This window comes from Hyalella azteca, unplaced genomic scaffold (genome assembly GCF_000764305.2).
Source record: "Hyalella azteca isolate HAZT.00-mixed unplaced genomic scaffold, Hazt_2.0.2 contig10851, whole genome shotgun sequence".
Lineage (NCBI taxonomy): Eukaryota > Metazoa > Arthropoda > Malacostraca > Amphipoda > Hyalellidae > Hyalella > Hyalella azteca.
The window spans coordinates 40,791-59,713 of record NW_025940870.1 but is presented as its reverse complement, the minus strand read 5'-3'; the positions used below and the strand labels follow the sequence as shown (position 1 = coordinate 59,713).

Genomic DNA, 18,923 nt, shown 5'->3' with positions numbered 1-18,923 from the left:
TATTGATATTTGTGTCTAGGTTTCTTGTCGCGATTGAATAAAAATTCGGGTTGAATTTTATTCTTGCGCCCTTAGTAGGTTTTATTGTATGCGTCCTCCCTGGTACCAGTAGGGTCTCCTGCCCGGGGACATTGAGCGTTTAGGCAGCTCTGTCGTAATTATTAATAGTTACCCGCTCTCCCGTAACAACTTGATCAAGGATGTATCCATGTGATAATAATCACCCGTCACTTGATTATCGGAGTATCCTTCTTATGATAATCACTCTTCAGTTGATCATTTAAGCATCCCCCTGTTATAATCACACATTACTTAATTAAGTACATGCACGTTGTCAGCGCGTGACGCGGGCGCCGTCGGATTCAGACGACGATGAGGAGGAAGGCTCCGTAAATAAAACTAATCATTACGAGTCTTTGGTTAGATATAAAAGAGTGCAAATATTAAGTGATAAGTAAAATAAAACTAATCATTACGAGTCTTTGGTTAGATATATAAGAGTGCAAATATTAAGTGATAAGTTAACTAAAACTAATCATCACAAGTCTTAGGTTAATTATAAAAGAGTGCAAATATTAACTGAAGGGTTAAATAAAACTAATCATTACGAGTCATTGATTAGACATAAAAAATATTTGTTAACGCGCAAATATTAACTAAACAGTTAAATAAAACTAGTTAATCATCACAATTCTTTGGTTAATTATAAAAGAGTGCAAATATTAAGTGATAAGTAAAATAAAACTAGCTAATCTTCACGAGTCATTGATTAGATATGAAAAATATTTGTTAACGCTCACATTTTGTTAACGGAGTCTGCGACAAGGAAAACGTTCGTCAGAGCAGATGTTTTAAGAATCGTCAGCTCAAATTAATGATAACCAATAAAATAAAGTTCAAAAATGAATGTGCAATGAGCTCAGATGTAATCTTGCGGATTATTGAAGATTTCAAACAATAAGTCGTTCTTAGAATCACATCTTATTGTTTATCGCAATTAACACAAAAATTTGGCTGTAAATGCGTCCATGTTATAAGTTTCACGACATTCAGGCGTGACCGCTTGTTTCATGCTTGTCCGAACGCAAGCTTTAGAATTGATTTGATTCATATAAGCTTTATTGCGTTACGTTCATAGTGTATGATAAAATCTATGAAGACCATTATATTCTATTATAAAAGTTGATGAAAAGTTTGCCTATATAGTGAATGTCAGGCGCCTGTTGGGCAAGAATTAAGTTCACGATGAAGTACTCCTCTGATGATAGTCACTCGTCACTTGATCAATGAAGTATCCCTGTGATAATAATCACCCATCACTTGATTATCGAAGTATCCTTCTAATGATAATCATTCTTTTATTGATCATTAAAGCATCCCCCTATTATAATCACACATTACTTAATTAAGTACATGCACGTTGTCAGCGCGTGACGCGAGCGCCGTCGGATTCAGACGACGATGAGGAGGAAGGCTCCGTGGACTCGCGCAAAGAGGACGAGTTCATGGTGGGGAGCGACGCCGCGCCCCAGCACAGGTGCGCTACTGCTGCCCTTTACGATGATGTATTCTTTGCATGATAAGTGTTACTCTACGATGGGGTCTTCTTTGCATTGTGGCTTTAAAAGACAGGACGTGGCTTTTGGGGACAGGACGTGGCTTTAAAGGACAGGACGTGGCTTTTGGGGACAGGATGTGGCTTTAAAAGACAGGACGTGGCTTTTGGGGACAGGACGTGGCTTTTGTTGACAGGACGTGGCTTTAAAAGACAGGACATGGCTTTTGAAGACAGGACGTGGCTTTTGAAGACAGGACGTGGCCTTTGAAGACAGGACACGGCAGGGAGTGACTTTTAGATCCGAGAATATTTGCATAAGAAGGACATGTAGTTTAGTCAGCTAATTCACAAGTTAGGGTTGACGCGGCGCCCTTGAAGAATCCAATCGTCGCCCAGTATGCTTACCCATGCAATCTGCTATGGTATCTCGATTTCAGATCAAACCCGTGACCTATCATCGTAGCTTCAGTTCATCTCCCCAACTTAAAGCTACTCCTCCTTACTCACAACATGCTTACAAAACCGTTCTGATGGATGTAGGCGCAACAGAGCTGAAAATTAGCAAGGGTGCTACTTAATTAAAAATGAGTGGAGCTGCAACTAAGCTGAAAATTCCTGAAAGGGCTACCAAGTTAAATTATTACATGTGACATGCAGTATGAACCTTATATTGGGCTGGATATTGCTTGTTTTCAAAAATTTTCAATAAAATTTATTATGTTTTCAGTCCATTTATGAGTGGGTAATGTTTCTGGCAGATTTTTTTTTGCTGGTCCCTTCCGAGAAATCTGAATATCATTTTAATGACGGAATAATTTTGCATACTCTAATGCGTTAGTATGTTTATTTAAATTATTTATTGCTTGCAATTTGTCACATGTAGGCTCGCTCTATCATAATAAAGCGAATTAAAAGTCTGTTAACAATTCGTGTACGCCAGGTACTACGGAGCGGTTCCCTCGGCTACTCAGAAGCCACAGCCTCTGCACAGACGGTGAGTATTATTTTAGATTCAAATAAAACTGCTATAACTATATCCTTTCAGCTTCCAATTGTATTATGCTTTAATAAGTAAAAATTATTATTTGTTATCCTAGCTATAAAGCAATTAAATATCATTTGTTGTGGTTATTTCTCCAATTAATTTTTTGGCTCCAGTTTTAGTAATTGTTCAATTTATTCGTGATCTTGGTCCTCAAGGATTCGCTTCCAGGGAAGACACGTCCTGAAACATTTTATCTGAGGCGTGTGTTTTAATTAAGTAAAAAACAATAAATAATTTACCCACTTGAAATTTCATATTTTACTCAACTTTTCTGCATCATTCCCATTAAAATCGAGTCATTTAAGGTATCTTGGGACCAAAGTTTGTATGCCATCGTCATCGAAGCTTCCCGTCCTATTTAAATAACATGATAAGACAATTTCGTTAAGAGCGCTTCCTTGGATAGCAGGAAACTTTTCAGCCAAGGATGAAATCGGTAAAAGTGTGTTCTCTTTCACTTAACATTCTACTTTTTGAATTAGATCATCGGTAATGCCTTAATGTCTCCCACTTCGTTCCTCGTCATGAATGTTTGCGCGGATATCTTTGAAGGCCCTAACCCATTCCTGCACCATTCCATCACTCATAATGTTTTTGAAATACACATCACCGATTTGACGATGAATGTTAACTGATTTGAAGCCTTGAGCGCAGAAAAAAACCGTATTACCTAACACACTTTACAGTCGGCTGGATTCTATAGGTAGAGACATTTAAAATTCACGTATACACATGGTTACGTGACGTCTTGATGCCCGTGCGCTAAACAGCGGCCGCTGCGAGTAAGTTCCGCTGCTAAACCGGTACCTACTCTAGAAACATTCCGAGCATTCTAAATGCCACTGCTCCGTGTATAAAACGAACACTACACGGTAGAATAATAACTTCAACTATAACAAAATTGAAACCAAATAGTTAATGTGAAGTAAGCTTTAGTGAATGTTATACTCCGCTACAGCGTGATCGACGTGTTCTGGCAAACACTGCCACAGTTCCTGCCCATCGATGTGGACGCTGCGTGCACTGAGGAGACGGGGCGCTCAGCCGCCCGACTTGTTGGTAGGTGACCACTGCACCGGCGCCTGCAATGTAGATGTAGGCTTAATTTTTTACTCAATTAGGTGGCACAGGCTTAGTTTGTGCTACTGCACCAGCGTCTGCGCTGGTGCAGTCTAGAGTTAGGAGACTCTGGACTGCACCAGCACCTGCGCTGTGCAGTCTAGAGTTATGAGACTCTTGGCTGTATAATCTTAATTTGTGAGGTTGAGTATAGCTTAGTTTACAGCGCGGAATTTATCTGAGCTGTGCAGTCTAGAGTTGTGAGACTCTAGGGTCTAGGCTGTGTAGTCTTAATTTATGAGACTCCCATGCAATGTAGGCTTAATTTTGTACCCAATTAGGCGGCACAGTCGTAATTTGTGCTACTGCTTTGCGGCATAGTCTAAGCTCACGAATTAAACGTCTGAACTAAAACGTTAGGGTAAAGGCTGTATGCGTGTATACCTATTGTACATGTATTATATGATGACACATATTGACCAACTGATTGCCCAACATGAATGACATGAATAACATGACCAACTGATATCCAAAATAACATGAATATTTTGATCTTGTTTCTTAGGTTTGTTGTACCTTAACATTATTGCGCTGGACGTGGCGCTGGTGCAAGGGATAGAGGCGCTAGAGGACCTCTCTCTGCTCATGTGGTTCTTCGTCATCGTTCTCTTCATCGGCGTCCTCGTCATTGTCTTAATGATACAGCGGCATGCAACCTAGAGCGATTATTTCGCGGAGTGTAGAAGTTCAGAGTCGCGTTGACAATTTGCACATTTCCAGTGCCACAAGTCGCAGTAGTGTTTTAGAATCCTTGTATATTTTTAAAGAAAAACCTAGTTCAAGTGCCGCATTCAGCTCCTATCCCCTTAAAATTGTAAATAGATAGGCCTGTCACGTTATGTTTATTTGTTTTTTCCTTTAGAAAAATTTGGTTTTTATCTTCAATGTGAATTTTAGTCTTACAATTGATTCTGCTTGTCTTAAATAATTTTGAACCGACAATGGAGCTGGACTCCGAAATGTTTTCTCGTATAAAGGATTTTTTAACTTGCGATCAAAGCATTCAAGTAGTTTTATCTAAGCAGATATCTTTATGCTTTAAATAGATTATAAGTAGAAAACTATCTTTATCCTTTTATGCGATCTAAGTAGTCAAGTGATTTTACTTCGAAGTAGTGTTGGCAATTTTTATCTAGATGAGGTGAAACTAAATTAGCATCTTGATGATAAATTGTGCTTATAGAATAATTTTTTGGGCAGAACTGCATTGCCGTTCCTGGCGCCTTGTCTGCCGTGGGTGCCATCTACCGCCATCCTGGTCAACATCTACCTTATCCTCAAACTCAACCTCCTCACACTCATCCGCTTCATCGTCTGGATGTCCATAGGTATGTGTGATGCCTGCGGATTATTATGCCTCGTAATATATATTATATTTATAATATTTTTAAGTCCAGCAGCTATCTCAATCAATCGTCAGCTTTAGAAAGATCGTTTTCCAAAGGCCGGATCCCTTGTGAATAGAGTCACGAAAAGTTCAAGAATCGGCAACAGGCCATGGGCCTATTTCTTCAGTGCCGACACTTCTATTCTATTCTATTCTATATACTCTTCAGACAGTAGTTTCCAACCTGTGATACGTAACCTTGGTAAGAGTTCGGGACGCAGATACGTCGGGGGGCCGCCTAAGAGCCGCCACTCCGAATCCCATTGCTAAAGGAACATACTATCTGTACCTCAGTTTGGCACGTTTGACACACGATTCTATTGCTTCCTTCATGCCGATTGTCGTGGTGCAGAGGTCCCATTACTAATGGAACATACTATATGTACCTCAGTTTGACACAGCTGATGCACGATTCTATTGCTTGCTTCATGCCGATTGTCGTGGTGCAGAGGTCCCATTACTAATGGAACATAACTATCTGTGCCTCAGTCACAGCTGATGCACGATTCTATAGCTTGCTTCATGCCGATTGTCGTGGCGCAGAGGTCCCATTACTAATGGAACATAACTATCTGTACCTCAGTTTGACACAGCTGATGCACGATTCTATAGCTTGCTTCATGCCGATTGTCGTGGTGCAGAGGAAGACGATATGTATTGGGTTCAGGAGTATCCTCAGTTTGACACAGCTGATGCACGATTCTATAGCTTGCTTCATGCCGATTGTCGTGGTGCAGAGGAAGACGATAGGTATTGGGTTCAGGAGTACGGTCAGTCGACTCTTGTAAGAGGATGAACTTCTCCTCTCAGCTCCAACGACAGCCTGCATCCCGCCACAGAATAGGATCATTCCAAGAGAGATCCAACTCAAATCACTCCGAACACAGTTATCTGCGGAATCCTAAATATCGTAACCCCCACGCAGCTCCCCCTTGCAATATATTGGTTAGTGATTTGTAATAAATTGGTTTCAGCACGAAAATAAATCTCCTTCGACCCCTGTGGTCTTAGTTTTCCGAGGAGCACTCCATTGTCAAGCTTACCAAAAATTTTTGCAACGTCGAAATACGTCATATCCACAATAGGCCTCACCTTTACTTTAGGTACCTGCTTTCTGATCTTAGTATACCTGCTTCTTTTCTTATTTTAAGTAGCTGAGGTTCATCAATTTCTGAGGTGGGGGTCACTTCTAATTAAAACATATACATAAATACATTTTTATATAGCCTGTTGAGGACTTGAACACTATTCCAGCTATTGAGGAGCGCCCAGTCGTTTGTCAACTTTGAACGATTGGACTCGCCTGCATAGACGAAAGGGAGCTAGTGGTTGCGGTGTACCTCGATTTTACCAAAGCATTTGACAAAGTCAAATGCTTTGGCATGAGCGGCTGTTGCGTAAAGTGTAGTCACATGGAATAAAGGGAAATGTAATTAACACAACGGATCAAAGATTTTCAAATAGGGAGACGAAAAAGTGTCAGTATTAACGGAACCGTATCAGACTGGGCAACAGTGCGCAGTGGCGTGCCACAAGGATGCGTAGTCTGAACGCTTTATCCAAGCAAGTATAACAATTTATCTGCATAACGGCACGCATTTCTAATATCTACTTTAGATTTATTTAACCTGCCTTTTAGCACATCACAGAATCTTTCTTTACTCCAACAGGTCTGGCCATATACTTCTACTACGGCATCCGCGAGAGCACAGTAGACAGAGAGTCCGGTGACATCTGTCTTAAGGTGACCTCACCAGGTCACAAACACACCACAACCACCAGCATCAGTGGCAACAACATCACCACCACCCTCACAAACGATCATAACCTCATCAACAACCAAAAATTAGATGTCAAGCACGAACTACAAGAACCTCGTGTAGCTAAAATGAACCACGCTTCGGTAAATATTCAACCCCAAACCCTGCCAGGGTCCTACAAGCCCAAACCTCCTAAACCCCCGCCTCCACGAACTGCTAGTGGAGATAAATATGAAATATCGAACAAAAACCCCTTCCGCTAAACCGGACCACAGATTATAGTATTACTTTGTTCTCCAAGTTATGATAATGTATAAGGATATTTTGGATGATGATTGTGTTCACTTGGTTGTTTGAGCCTGAATTCGATTTCTTTGTATGCTTAACATTTTGTTAATAACCTACAATACAAACATTTTCAAGGATTATTTTAATGATTATTTTTTGATTTTGATATTGAGCTAATGGCTCAATTTCCAGCTAGAGGAATACGAAAAACAACTTTTTACGATTCCTCTAATTAGAAAAAAGGCCTTCTGATGTCTTACGAACTGGACATAGTAATTTAGGTATGCCTGAATATGCAGCAGTTGAAAATTACATGCACTCATTTTTTACTAAATTTGATAATTGTGTCATACTGATTTCTTGCTTATCAATCTGACTCTATTTAAAACCGTACATTGTTGAATATAAAAATATATCATGAAATTTAAACGAGTGAATAAAAGATTATATTTCTGATCATTTCACAAATGATTGAAAGTTGCCTAGTAACATGGCATAATTAATGCCCAGGATTTATCAAAGCGAGTTAACTTATCAGAAACAGAAATATAATAAGTAATTTAAAAGCACAGAGAACGCCAAGTAAATTACCAAATATAAATATCGAAAACGGAGTCCAGCTCCATTCAGTCTTAAAATGCCTAGCAAATTACGGACCAGGCAATAAGTCCAGCAGCTATCTCAATCAATCGTCAGCTATGGAAAGATCGGGTTCCAAAGGCCGGATCCCTTGTGAATCAAGTCACGAAAAGTTCAAGAATCGGCAACAGGCCATGGGCCTATTTCTTCAATGCCGACACTTCTATTCTATTCTGTCAGTTCTCCGAAACTGGACTCCGAAACGTTTTCAATATAGATATTGTCAATTTACTTGTCGTTCTCTTTGCTTTTAAATTCCTTGCCAACTTGCATTTAAGCAGGCTAAGCATATAAGTATTTATAACAGAAATATTTCAAGCGAAACGAAATGATTCGTCTCAACGCGCTGTTGTACGGACTTCGATGAGACCAGTTCTGTGATGCTAATGTTCACGCAGCAGCAAAAAAAAAAGGCAATCGATGAAGTGTCCAATAAGCTGTTTGTTCTGTTTAATTTTGTTTATACTTGAAAAATGTATGGTTTCTGAAGTTAAGTTGTCAAACGGGCCGCTCGTAGAAATGCTAGAAGTCGTTTTATAGACGTTAATGACCTAAATAGAGGGAAATAACATGAATTTCAAGTTAAAAACTTGCATTTAAATAAGCATTTAACCTTTTACTTCCAGATAATTTTCCATATTTTTAACTTAGTTAATATGTTACAAAACACTTCTTATATCCCTCTTGAAAATAACCATTAAAAAGTTAGCTAATAAAGTTAGTCGTATTTAGTCTACACGACTGAGGTCCAAATACACTATTGTTTATTTCACGTGCATGAAAAATTAACGTAGGTTATTAGTTCATAAAATATGAGATTATTAATATGTTGATTAATCTTGCACATAGCCTTAGAAATTGTTACTGGAATAGTTTTTATTAAAGAAATTTTGAGTGTTGTATGATCCAAGAAAGCTAAATGCTTAAGAAATAATGAAAGAAATAAAAATTTTCTCGGAAAGTCAAGCCGAGCAATTATTAGGATACAAGTTACCTCGTAGAATCATCTAATTTGTGCGCATCATACATATATTAAATATTATGTAGGCGTGATATGATCTTTTTATATTAATAGTGTTGTAGTTGCCTACTTCATATCACCGTCACTCCCCTGTCTCATATCACGATTTCATATCTCCATCAACGATGAAATTGAAGTAACTATGTTTATATATGATATTTTTCACTTCGTATATTCCCGTTGGGTTACATTTCTACCCGTTTTTATCCATACGACGAATCCCGAATTCCGGTAATGGGATGCATGATTTTACGTTAACGATTACATGTACTAGTTGAAACAAACTACCATAAGTATTTCATTTAATTTGGTTATTTTAACACACACTCCCTTGATTACTGTACTAGTGGAAAGTATATCCTTAGTAATTTACTAAATTTGGTTTTTTTAATAACATACACTCATGCTTAAATCTTCTAGCAACAATAAGATGACTTCCTAAAAGTGAAGTTGTTGTTTAGAACTTATTTCACACATAAAAGTTAAAACTCGGCATTAGGAAGTCCAAATGAACTGTTTTGTGAATATTTCAAATTTCCATTTAGTACTCGTGTAAAACGAGTACTAAATGTACTCGTTTACTCAAATGTACTCTAAATGTACGTTTACTCAAATGTTTACTCTAAATGTACTCGAGTATTGCCCTTCACCTAACTTATATTGAAAATAATTTTCGATACCAATATACCATTCGCTCGCATAGTAACAAAGATCTAATTTAGTTTATAAGTAACATTAAATTTAAGCATCATTCATCCGTTCTTGCAAACAGGGTCTTCGTTGTGCATTTAGTTTATTATTAACAAATCATTATGTGGATAACCTTACGCCAGTTTGTAAATAGTTCTTCTCCCCATGAATGAAAAATGTTTGTTTTATTTATTACTTTGTTTGAAAAATCACTGAACCGTGGGAACGGGACTATATACATGTATGTCCACTAGTAATATATATAGATCGAAAGGGAGTGAATACTATACATTTTAGAAATAAGCGAATTATTTCCATGACTTTATAGATATTGCGTCAACCACCCTACATGTTATTTACCGCCTTCGTGATCATGATTGTCACTTGCATCGATGTAGATTGCATTGCAGTTGCAGGTCGCGGTTGAGAACCTGTCTCCATACTCAAAACTCACTTGTACTGATTTTTACTAACATTTTTTTACTGATTTTTTATTTTTACTGATTTTTACTGATTTGTACTTACTTGCCTCACTATAACTCCACTTTCTCAGAGCCCCCGCGAATGTCATGACTGATAAGTAGCCTAATTCTCTCATCTTACGAACATTTGTTACGCTGAAAAATCCTTTGAAATATTTTGTCTACTTTTTGGGCCGTTTAAGTTAGAGCGCCGGTGAGTTTTTCTTCCAACAATGTAGAGGATATCATCAGGTGAAAGTATAGATTTTATTTATTGTTATCAGTGTTGTCTCACAAGCCGTCGTATAGTTGTTAACATTTTTTTATTTCCGTATTTCATGTCGCTTTATTGTCAGTAGTGCTTGGAATGCTGATAATGTCATTAAATCTAATGCTTCTGGGCGTCTTCAGCTTTTAAAAGGGTTCTCCATATTTTCAGCCTAATGCTTCATACGTAGAGCATTGTTGTTAATTACTGTTATTCAATCTGACTAAATCAGTTGTAGTGAAGACATCATTTAATGGAGAGGCCACATTCACACGAGCTAATGAATGTGAGCGCGTTCAGCTCGCAGCAACAAAGAGAGCGAAGAGAGCAGCAACGAATAGACCGAAGAGAGCAGCAACGGTGAGACCAAAGAGAGCAGCAACGAAGAGACCAAAGAGAGCAGCAACGAAGAGAGCGAAGAGAGCAGCAACGATGAGAGCAATGAGAGCAGCAACGAAGAGACCAAAAATAGCAGCAACGAAGAGACCGAAGAGAGCAGCAACGAAGAGACCGAAAAGAGCAGCAACGAAGAGACCGAAGAGAGCAGCAACGAAGAGACCGAAGAGAGCAGCAACGAAGAGAGCGAGGAGAGCAGCAACGAAGAGACAAAAAAGAGTAGCAACGAAGAGAGCGAGGAGAGCAGCAACAAAGAAAGCAATGAGAGCAGCAACCAAGAGACCAAAAAGAGCAGCAACAAAGAGGGCGAGGAGAGCAGCAACGAAGAGAGCGAAGAGATCATCGTTCACACTAGTTCAGGCCACAATAGTGTGTCACTCACCTGGGCTCGTCACCATAGCTGCACCATATCTTCACATTCCCTCCCAGTAATGTATTAGGTACGTGTCTGTAATACAATGTATGAGTAATGTATTACGTATCTGTTTCATCATTTACTGATGAAAATGTCTGGCAGCAGTATTAATGTCATCAGATGCTCTCCATGTTTCTTTAATGTTTTTTTTTTCACGTTGTTTCAACACTGTTAGAAAAAACGGTGTAAAAACGGTCCCACTGGCGTTCTAGTGGCCGGTCGCCCCGTGAAAATAAACTGTTTCGTCGTTTTATAAGATGTTTTACGGATTTCTAGTGTTAAATTAGAATAAAAACGGCAACATGGCGTTTCTTTTCACGTGTCGACCGGCCACTGCAACGCCGGTAATACCGTTAACGGTAATTTTTCTAACAGTGAATAAGATTTAACTATTTGATACACAAAGATTGCTTCACAATATACGAGTGCCACGAAATTATTTATTTACGAGAATGCACGTCCGCGATATTTTCAATTATTCGGTGAAATTCGATCTTAACAGTAAATTACTTCGTCCAACTCAGCCTCTCTGTTACCAGTTCTTATTGCAATCATTTTATTAAGTCATTAAATTTCTGATTGAAGAATATGTTCTACCAAAGGCATGGGTAGCAGCCCACAAGTTACAACTGAATGACGGAATTTTCATGATAAAAACATAGGAAATATTCAAGGGCATTTAACATACCCTAGGTTTTAAATTGTGTTTCTAAAATAAGGATAACTACGTCATTTTCCGCAGGCACTTGTATGTAGTGTAGAGTGTCTACGTAATTAGTTTACTTTGATAAAAAATTTACATCGTTGAATTTGTTTAAAATACAACGCAGTAGTTGATTTTCATTCAACGAATCAACTTCCGTGACGCTGGTAAAAAAATATAACTCAGTACTCACTGCAGTGAGTGACAGAGAGCGCATTTTCTCGTCGACGAAAACTTGAGGTCACGGACGGACAGACGGACGGACGGACATGGCGAGCACAATAGTGCATTATTTTTCCATTAATGAGAAAATTCGCTTAAAACATGGCAGCGATGTTGTGTCCATTGTAATCATGTGGAAAAATCTGTAACCTGGCCTCGAAGAATTCAAGAGTTTGTAATGTTTACATGGCCAAGAGGTCATTGTGATGACGGCTAGTTACAAATACAATTTTGAGCATCAACAAATATTGATTCATTTCATTCTTTTTAATATTAAATTCAAATTTTTGCCATATACATGTATAGCCTAGATATAGATTGCTTTCAGAATGTAAAAATTAACATAATGTCAGAATATCAACATGAAGTGCAATTTAAAAAAATTGTATGAACGTGGTGGTGTATTTGAATAATGCTGTCCTGTATATGGAATACAGTGCATGTACTTGGAATACATGAATGGAATAATGCTGTCCTGTATATGGAATACAGTGCATGTACTTTTCAGGGAAAACTTGTTTTCATTATTCATTATTTATTTATACTAAATTATGAAGCTCATAAATCGAAATTATTTAAAGTTGAAATTTGGTAAGAAATAGCAGCGCTCCGTGTATATTACACTCAGGAACAGGAGTGGGGTTTTGTCCAAATAGCGATGCGCTTTTTACACTTGTGTGGGTCATCCTGACCCAGTTTGGCCTGACGAAATGGCGTATCAGTGCTACGTTCGCTCTCTGCTTGTCCTGAAGGTAAGAAAGAGTGTCATTATTTGGACAATATGACCCAACCATTGTTTTGAGTGTAGGCTTACGCTGTTACATTAGCACAAAACTCTTCGTCTATAATGAGGCTAAAGATACGCGAGAAAATGCTTCATGCAACGGGTTAAGGTTCAGTGTTAGAACAATGTAAATGTACTAGTGTAACTTATTATTATTATTATTATTATTATTATTATTATTATTATTATTATTATTGGAGCAGCGTCCGTAAGTCTCCTAGCATTTCACTTGGATAAATTGGACAGAAGGAAACATGTCGCTATGCGTATATAAGATGCTTGCCTATATGTTATCTTTCTCCCTAACGTAGGTCTTACACTCGCCTTCTGTCATCTGTGTATATTAGAAGAGCTAGAAACGTGATATAATATGGAACTTCATAAAAGATATAATGCCTTGTCAACAAATATTTTGCCAGTAGAGCGTTTCTGAGATGGGATTTTTCAGAACCTGAAGTGGTTTTCTCTTCATTTTTTTTCTTGTTACTAAGTATTTCCTGACTGTAATAGTAGTTCTATAGTTTTCAGCCACAAAAATATAACTTCAGAACTGTGTTCTAAAGTTATTATTTCTCCAAATTTAGTCAAATTATTCCTCCAGATGCATCTTTTGTTCTTCACGATAACATATGGAATTTTTCGTGCAAGGGTCCATTTAGTTTACGGACTTCGTAGTTTAAATTATTGTTTGAACGAAAACCGATTACAACGACCACGATTATTTTAAACTTTATCTGAATGGTACACTGTTAGAGAAAACTGTGAAAATACGGTCCCACTGGCATTCTAGTGGCCGGTCGCCCCGTGAAAATAAACTGTTTCGCCGTTTTTATCAGATGTTTCACGGATTTCTAGTGTTAAATTAGAATAAAAACGGCGACACGGTGTTTCTTTTCACGTGCCGACCGGCCACTGAAACGCCGGTAATACCGTTAACGGTAATTTTTCTAACAGTGTAGAAGCCAGTGACTTGTATGGATTAAATGGAAGGTTGTATACTAGTTTATCAACTTCCATTCCTTCAATTACATATTAACTTCGTTGTAAAGCTATGTAATCTTATTATGTTAATAACGTTGTGACATAATAAATAACATAAATAAGTTAGACATTTATATGATTTTAATTAACGAACAGGTAATGTTTTATTCATAAAATTAACGTAAGATTGTTTAAGCATTACTCGTGTTTAAAGCCAGTCTTTTCTTGCCCGTATATCCCGCGCACTCTTTCAAAACTCGCTAAGTGAACGTAAGTACTTACGCTCTATTTTCTTGTCTATGATTAAGTGAACGTAAGTACTTACGCTCTATTTTCTTGTCTATGATTGGTGGATTTTGCTTGAAAGGCCGTCAATGATTGGCTGATGAACTTACGATCTCTTAACTGTTTTTTAAAGTGTGGCTTGAAAGGCCGTCAATGATTGGCTGATGAACTTACGATCTCTTAACTGTTTTGAAAGTATAGACTCTGATCACTGCACAAAGTGGCTTGTCTAGCTGTGTGTAGATTGTAACGTTCATTGCGACGACGTAGTGATGTAGATTGTGTGTACAATTGTGTTTACCGTGTACATTTGTGTGTTTCACTAATGTTTTTATGGTTTAAACCTCGTTTTTTTTAGTTAAACGTGCTTTCAGTTTACGTTGAAGTTAACGAGCCTTTTCCATTAATCAGATAGCAACTTTCTGATCATTTTTAACATACTTCATCTACCCAATTCTTTATCATGACACAATTCCAACCTTACCCTATCTAGTGCTGGATCTTTTCACTTATTATTTAATGAATCCAGCTCATACATTCTTGCTATATTTGACTAGGAACTATCAATTTTCCTGCAAAATAGAAACATGAGAAAAACGGACTGTATTAAAATTAAAAAATATTAATCAATTATCAAACTGTGGACGGTGTGTAGTACCAGTAAGTGCATGCATTCATGCTTACAACTTACAACAGATAGAACTAAATTCTTCATAATTAAATTCTATCTGGATTAATTATAATCTTTTCCACACATACTACTTGTAGAATTCAAATCATGAAATATAACGTGACGAGTACACATTTATCTGCGTAAATCAATACCAAGCGATTCAAGTGTGTGCATCATAAATGATCGTTAAAATCGCTCAAATTTATCGTTTTAATTAACCACTGTCCGTTTAATGAACCTCGTCGATAACCTAAAACGTGGTGGAAACATTCAACTAATTTTAATGTCAGAGAGTGTGGAAGTTTGACGTACCTAATATCTCACTGTATATTCATCAGTAGTGATGTTACTTAAACCTAGACTTTGAACTTGTGAGACTGCGATGAACAACTTCTATACGTTGTGCCCTTTTTAAATGTCTTAGTAATAGAATGTGAAAGCGTATTACCAAATGTCCTGGGGCCGTACTTTCAAAACTCGCTAAGTGAACGTAAGTACTTACGCTCTATTTGCTTGTCTATGATTGGTGGATTTTGCTTGAAAGGCCGTCAATGATTGGCTGATGAACTCACGATCTCTTAACTTTTTTTGAAAGTATAGGTCCAGATCCGTTGTTGTGCTGCCATACTCGTAGTTATTGACTCTATTTTAAAAGAACCTCCAGTCTTAGCCCGTGCTGGAAAGCGAGGTTCAGTTGTTCTGAAATTAAATACAATTTCGCTTTTCACTATCCATGATGGATATCAAAGCGAGGAGTGCATGCGCGGAGAACTTTGGTTCATCGTGTGATTTTAATAAGTGTACAACTTATGTGGGAATAGGTTTAAATAACATTAGGTTCTGTTATAATGGTCTTGTTGAACTTATATTCATGCCTAGTGATAGCTTCTTTTTATTACTTATAGTGCGTGTTTTGCTTCCGTGTGACAGTGTACGTGGTGAGTGGTAGGATGACAGTTATATTAATGCTAGTATATTGAGTGTAACTACTCCATTATTTATTCCGCATTTTATACTTTCAAGTAATTAAGTCACAATATTAGGAAAGTTCTAACAAGAAACTTTACAGAAATATAGACCTCTGCATTCAACTCAAACATCGTAAACCCATCTATGTTGAATAACCGAGATGGCGCCAACACACGATAAATGATGAAAATAGCGCTGAAATTATTTTTTGTTGCATCAAAATCTCAACTCTAAATTGGATTCATTTATATTTATGTTGAGGCTCCAATAAGATTCCAGGACTAGTAATGCTTCTCACCTCAAATCAATGTACTATTCTGCCTTATTTTATTGAACTTGCATATCACTGTGTAAGATGTCTTAAATTTTAATCAGAAAAAATTCTTACATTTTGATCACAAAATTTTTTTTCGAAAAAAAAAACGATTGTGATTTCCGAAAAAAAAACGATTCTATAGTGTGAAAAACCGATTCTATGTACTAGAACCTTTCAAAAATTAGAACCGGTGTAAGGAAAAACAAAAAAAAATCTGGCGCAACAAATTTTGAATGGAAGGGCCAAATAACGTAGACAAATAATTAATTTTTCTCCTCTTTAAATGTTTTTCTGCATGCATGCATTACCTCTTGAAAATTATGTAGGATTATTGTGGTTTATGGTCCATTTTCAGAGCGTTTCTACTTTATGGAAGAAGCAAGACATAACCCCCTCCAACATAACCCCTGCAACATAACCCCTGCAACATAACCCCTCCAACATAACCCCTCCAACATAACCCCTCCTACATAACCCCTCCAACATAACCCCTCCAACATAAGCATATGCTAATACAGCCTATATAGAATACAGCCTATACAGTATACAGCCTATACAGTATACAGCCTATACATTATACAGCCTATACAGTATACAGTCTATACAGTATACAGCCTATACAGAATACAGCCTATACAGTACACAGCCTATACAGTATACAGCCTATACATTATACAGCCTATACAGTATACAGCCCATACAGTATACAGCCTATACTAATTCAGCCTATACAGTATACAGCTATACTAATTCAGCCTATACAGTATTAAACCTATACTAATTCAGCCTATACAGTATACAACCTATACTAATTCAGCCTATACAGTATACAACCTATACTAATTCAGCCTATACAGTATACAACCTATACTAATTCAGCCTATACAGTATACAACCTATACTAATTCAGCCTATACAGTATACAACCTATACTAATTCAGCCTATACAGTATACAACCTATACTAATTCAGCCTATACAGTATACAACCTATACTAATTCAGCCTATACAGTATACAACCTATACTAATTCAGCCTATACAGTATACAACCTATACTAATTCAGCCTATACAGTATACAACCTATACTAATTCAGCCTATACAGTATACAACCTATACTAATTCAGCCTATACAGTATACAACCTATACTAATTCAGCCTATACAGTATACAACCTATACTAATTCAGCCTATACAGTATACAACCTATACTAATTCAGCCTATACAGTATACAACCTATACTAATTCAGCCTATACAGTATACAACCTATACTAATTCAGCCTATACAGTATACAACCTATACTAATTCAGCCTATACAGTATACAACCTATACTAATTCAGCCTATACAGTATACAACCTATACTAATTCAGCCTATACAGTATACAACCTATACTAATTCAGCCTATACAGTATACAACCTATACTAATTCAGCCTATACAGTATACAACCTATACTAATTCAGCCTATACAGTATACAACCTATACTAATTCAGCCTATACAGTATACAACCTATACTAATTCAGCCTATACAGTATACAACCTATACTAATTCAGCCTATACAGTATACAACCTATACTAATTCAGCCTATACAGTATACAACCTATACTAATTCAGCCTATACAGTATACAACCTATACTAATTCAGCCTATACAGTATACAACCTATACTAATTCAGCCTATACAGTATACAACCTATACTAATTCAGCCTATACAGTATACAACCTATACTAATTCAGCCTATACAGTATACAACCTATACTAATTCAGCCTATACAGTATACAACCTATACTAATTCAGCCTATACAGTATACAACCTATACTAATTCAGCCTATACAGTATACAACCTATACTAATTCAGCCTATACAGTATACAACCTATACTAATTCAGCCTATACAGTATACAACCTATACTAATTCAGCCTATACAGTATACAACCTATACTAATTCAGCCTATACAGTATACAACCTATACTAATTCAGCCTATACAGTATACAACCTATACTAATTCAGCCTATACAGTATACAACCTATACTAATTCAGCCTATACAGTATACAGCCACACATGTTATCCTGTTATCTTCTCTCAATGTCGAAGGTTGTGCCTGTGATTGAATTAAATGCTGATTGTTGTTCACGAAAATATTCTCTATCCTTCCAGTTCACGCAAAACTTTCATGATCTCGGTTAGTTGGAATTCTAATTTCAGAAAGAGATTTGAAAATTTCAAGTATTTTCACAATTGAATAGAGAGAAAATTACTTACCTCCATAAGGGAGATAATATCTTGTTCACGAATATGTTCTCTATCCTTCCAGTTCACGCAAAACTTTAATGATCTCGGGTATTTGGAATTCTAATTTCAGAAAAAGATTTGAAAATTTCAAGTATTTTCTCAATTGAATAGAGAGAAAATTATTTACCTCCATGAAGCGAGATAATATCTTGTATAGAATTAAGTAATTGATCGTCTTTATCGTTATGAGAGTTGAAAATTGATTCGTAAGTCTATATAGCAGTAGGCCCTGATGACACATTTTCTGATTGTGACAACGATCCGCTCTATGGCAACGACAACGATCCACTCTATCGCAACGACAACGATCTGCTCTATCGCAACGACAACGATCCACTCTATCGCAACCACAACGATCCGCTCTATCGCAACGACAACGATCCGCTCTATCGCAACGACAACGATCCGCTCTATCGCAACGACAACGATCCACCCTATCGCAACGACAACGATTCGCTCTGAGATCGTTCCATTTATTGGAACTCTGATGTCCAAAATCGTTCCATTTCTTGTCCTTCCAGCCGACAAAAAAAAATAATTATCTCTGAATAAATAATAACTCACGCGCAATATTTTCTAGAAATTCTCGCAGCTAAGGAAGGGAAAAAAGCTAAGCTGCTCGTGACAATGTTT

General features: G+C 37.2%; 1 protein-coding gene across 1 annotated transcript in view; it reads left to right on the top strand.

Moving 5' to 3' along the window:
• LOC108667703 (probable cationic amino acid transporter) overlaps window positions 1-18,752 on the top strand; it is a gene marked incomplete at its 5' end in the record, with an annotated part of 34,115 nt that extends 15,363 nt beyond the window's left edge. The window contains 8 exons of the mRNA XM_047882608.1: window positions 1,428-1,537; window positions 2,499-2,552; window positions 3,562-3,662; window positions 4,228-4,352; window positions 4,906-5,050; window positions 6,780-7,084; window positions 10,578-11,001; window positions 18,514-18,752. Coding sequence (XP_047738564.1) covers window positions 1,428-1,537; window positions 2,499-2,552; window positions 3,562-3,662; window positions 4,228-4,352; window positions 4,906-5,050; window positions 6,780-7,084; window positions 10,578-11,001; window positions 18,514-18,752 — 1,503 coding nt within the window. The remainder of the gene's footprint in view (window positions 1-1,427; window positions 1,538-2,498; window positions 2,553-3,561; window positions 3,663-4,227; window positions 4,353-4,905; window positions 5,051-6,779; window positions 7,085-10,577; window positions 11,002-18,513) is intronic.
• Window positions 18,753-18,923: the final 171 nt, after the last annotated feature.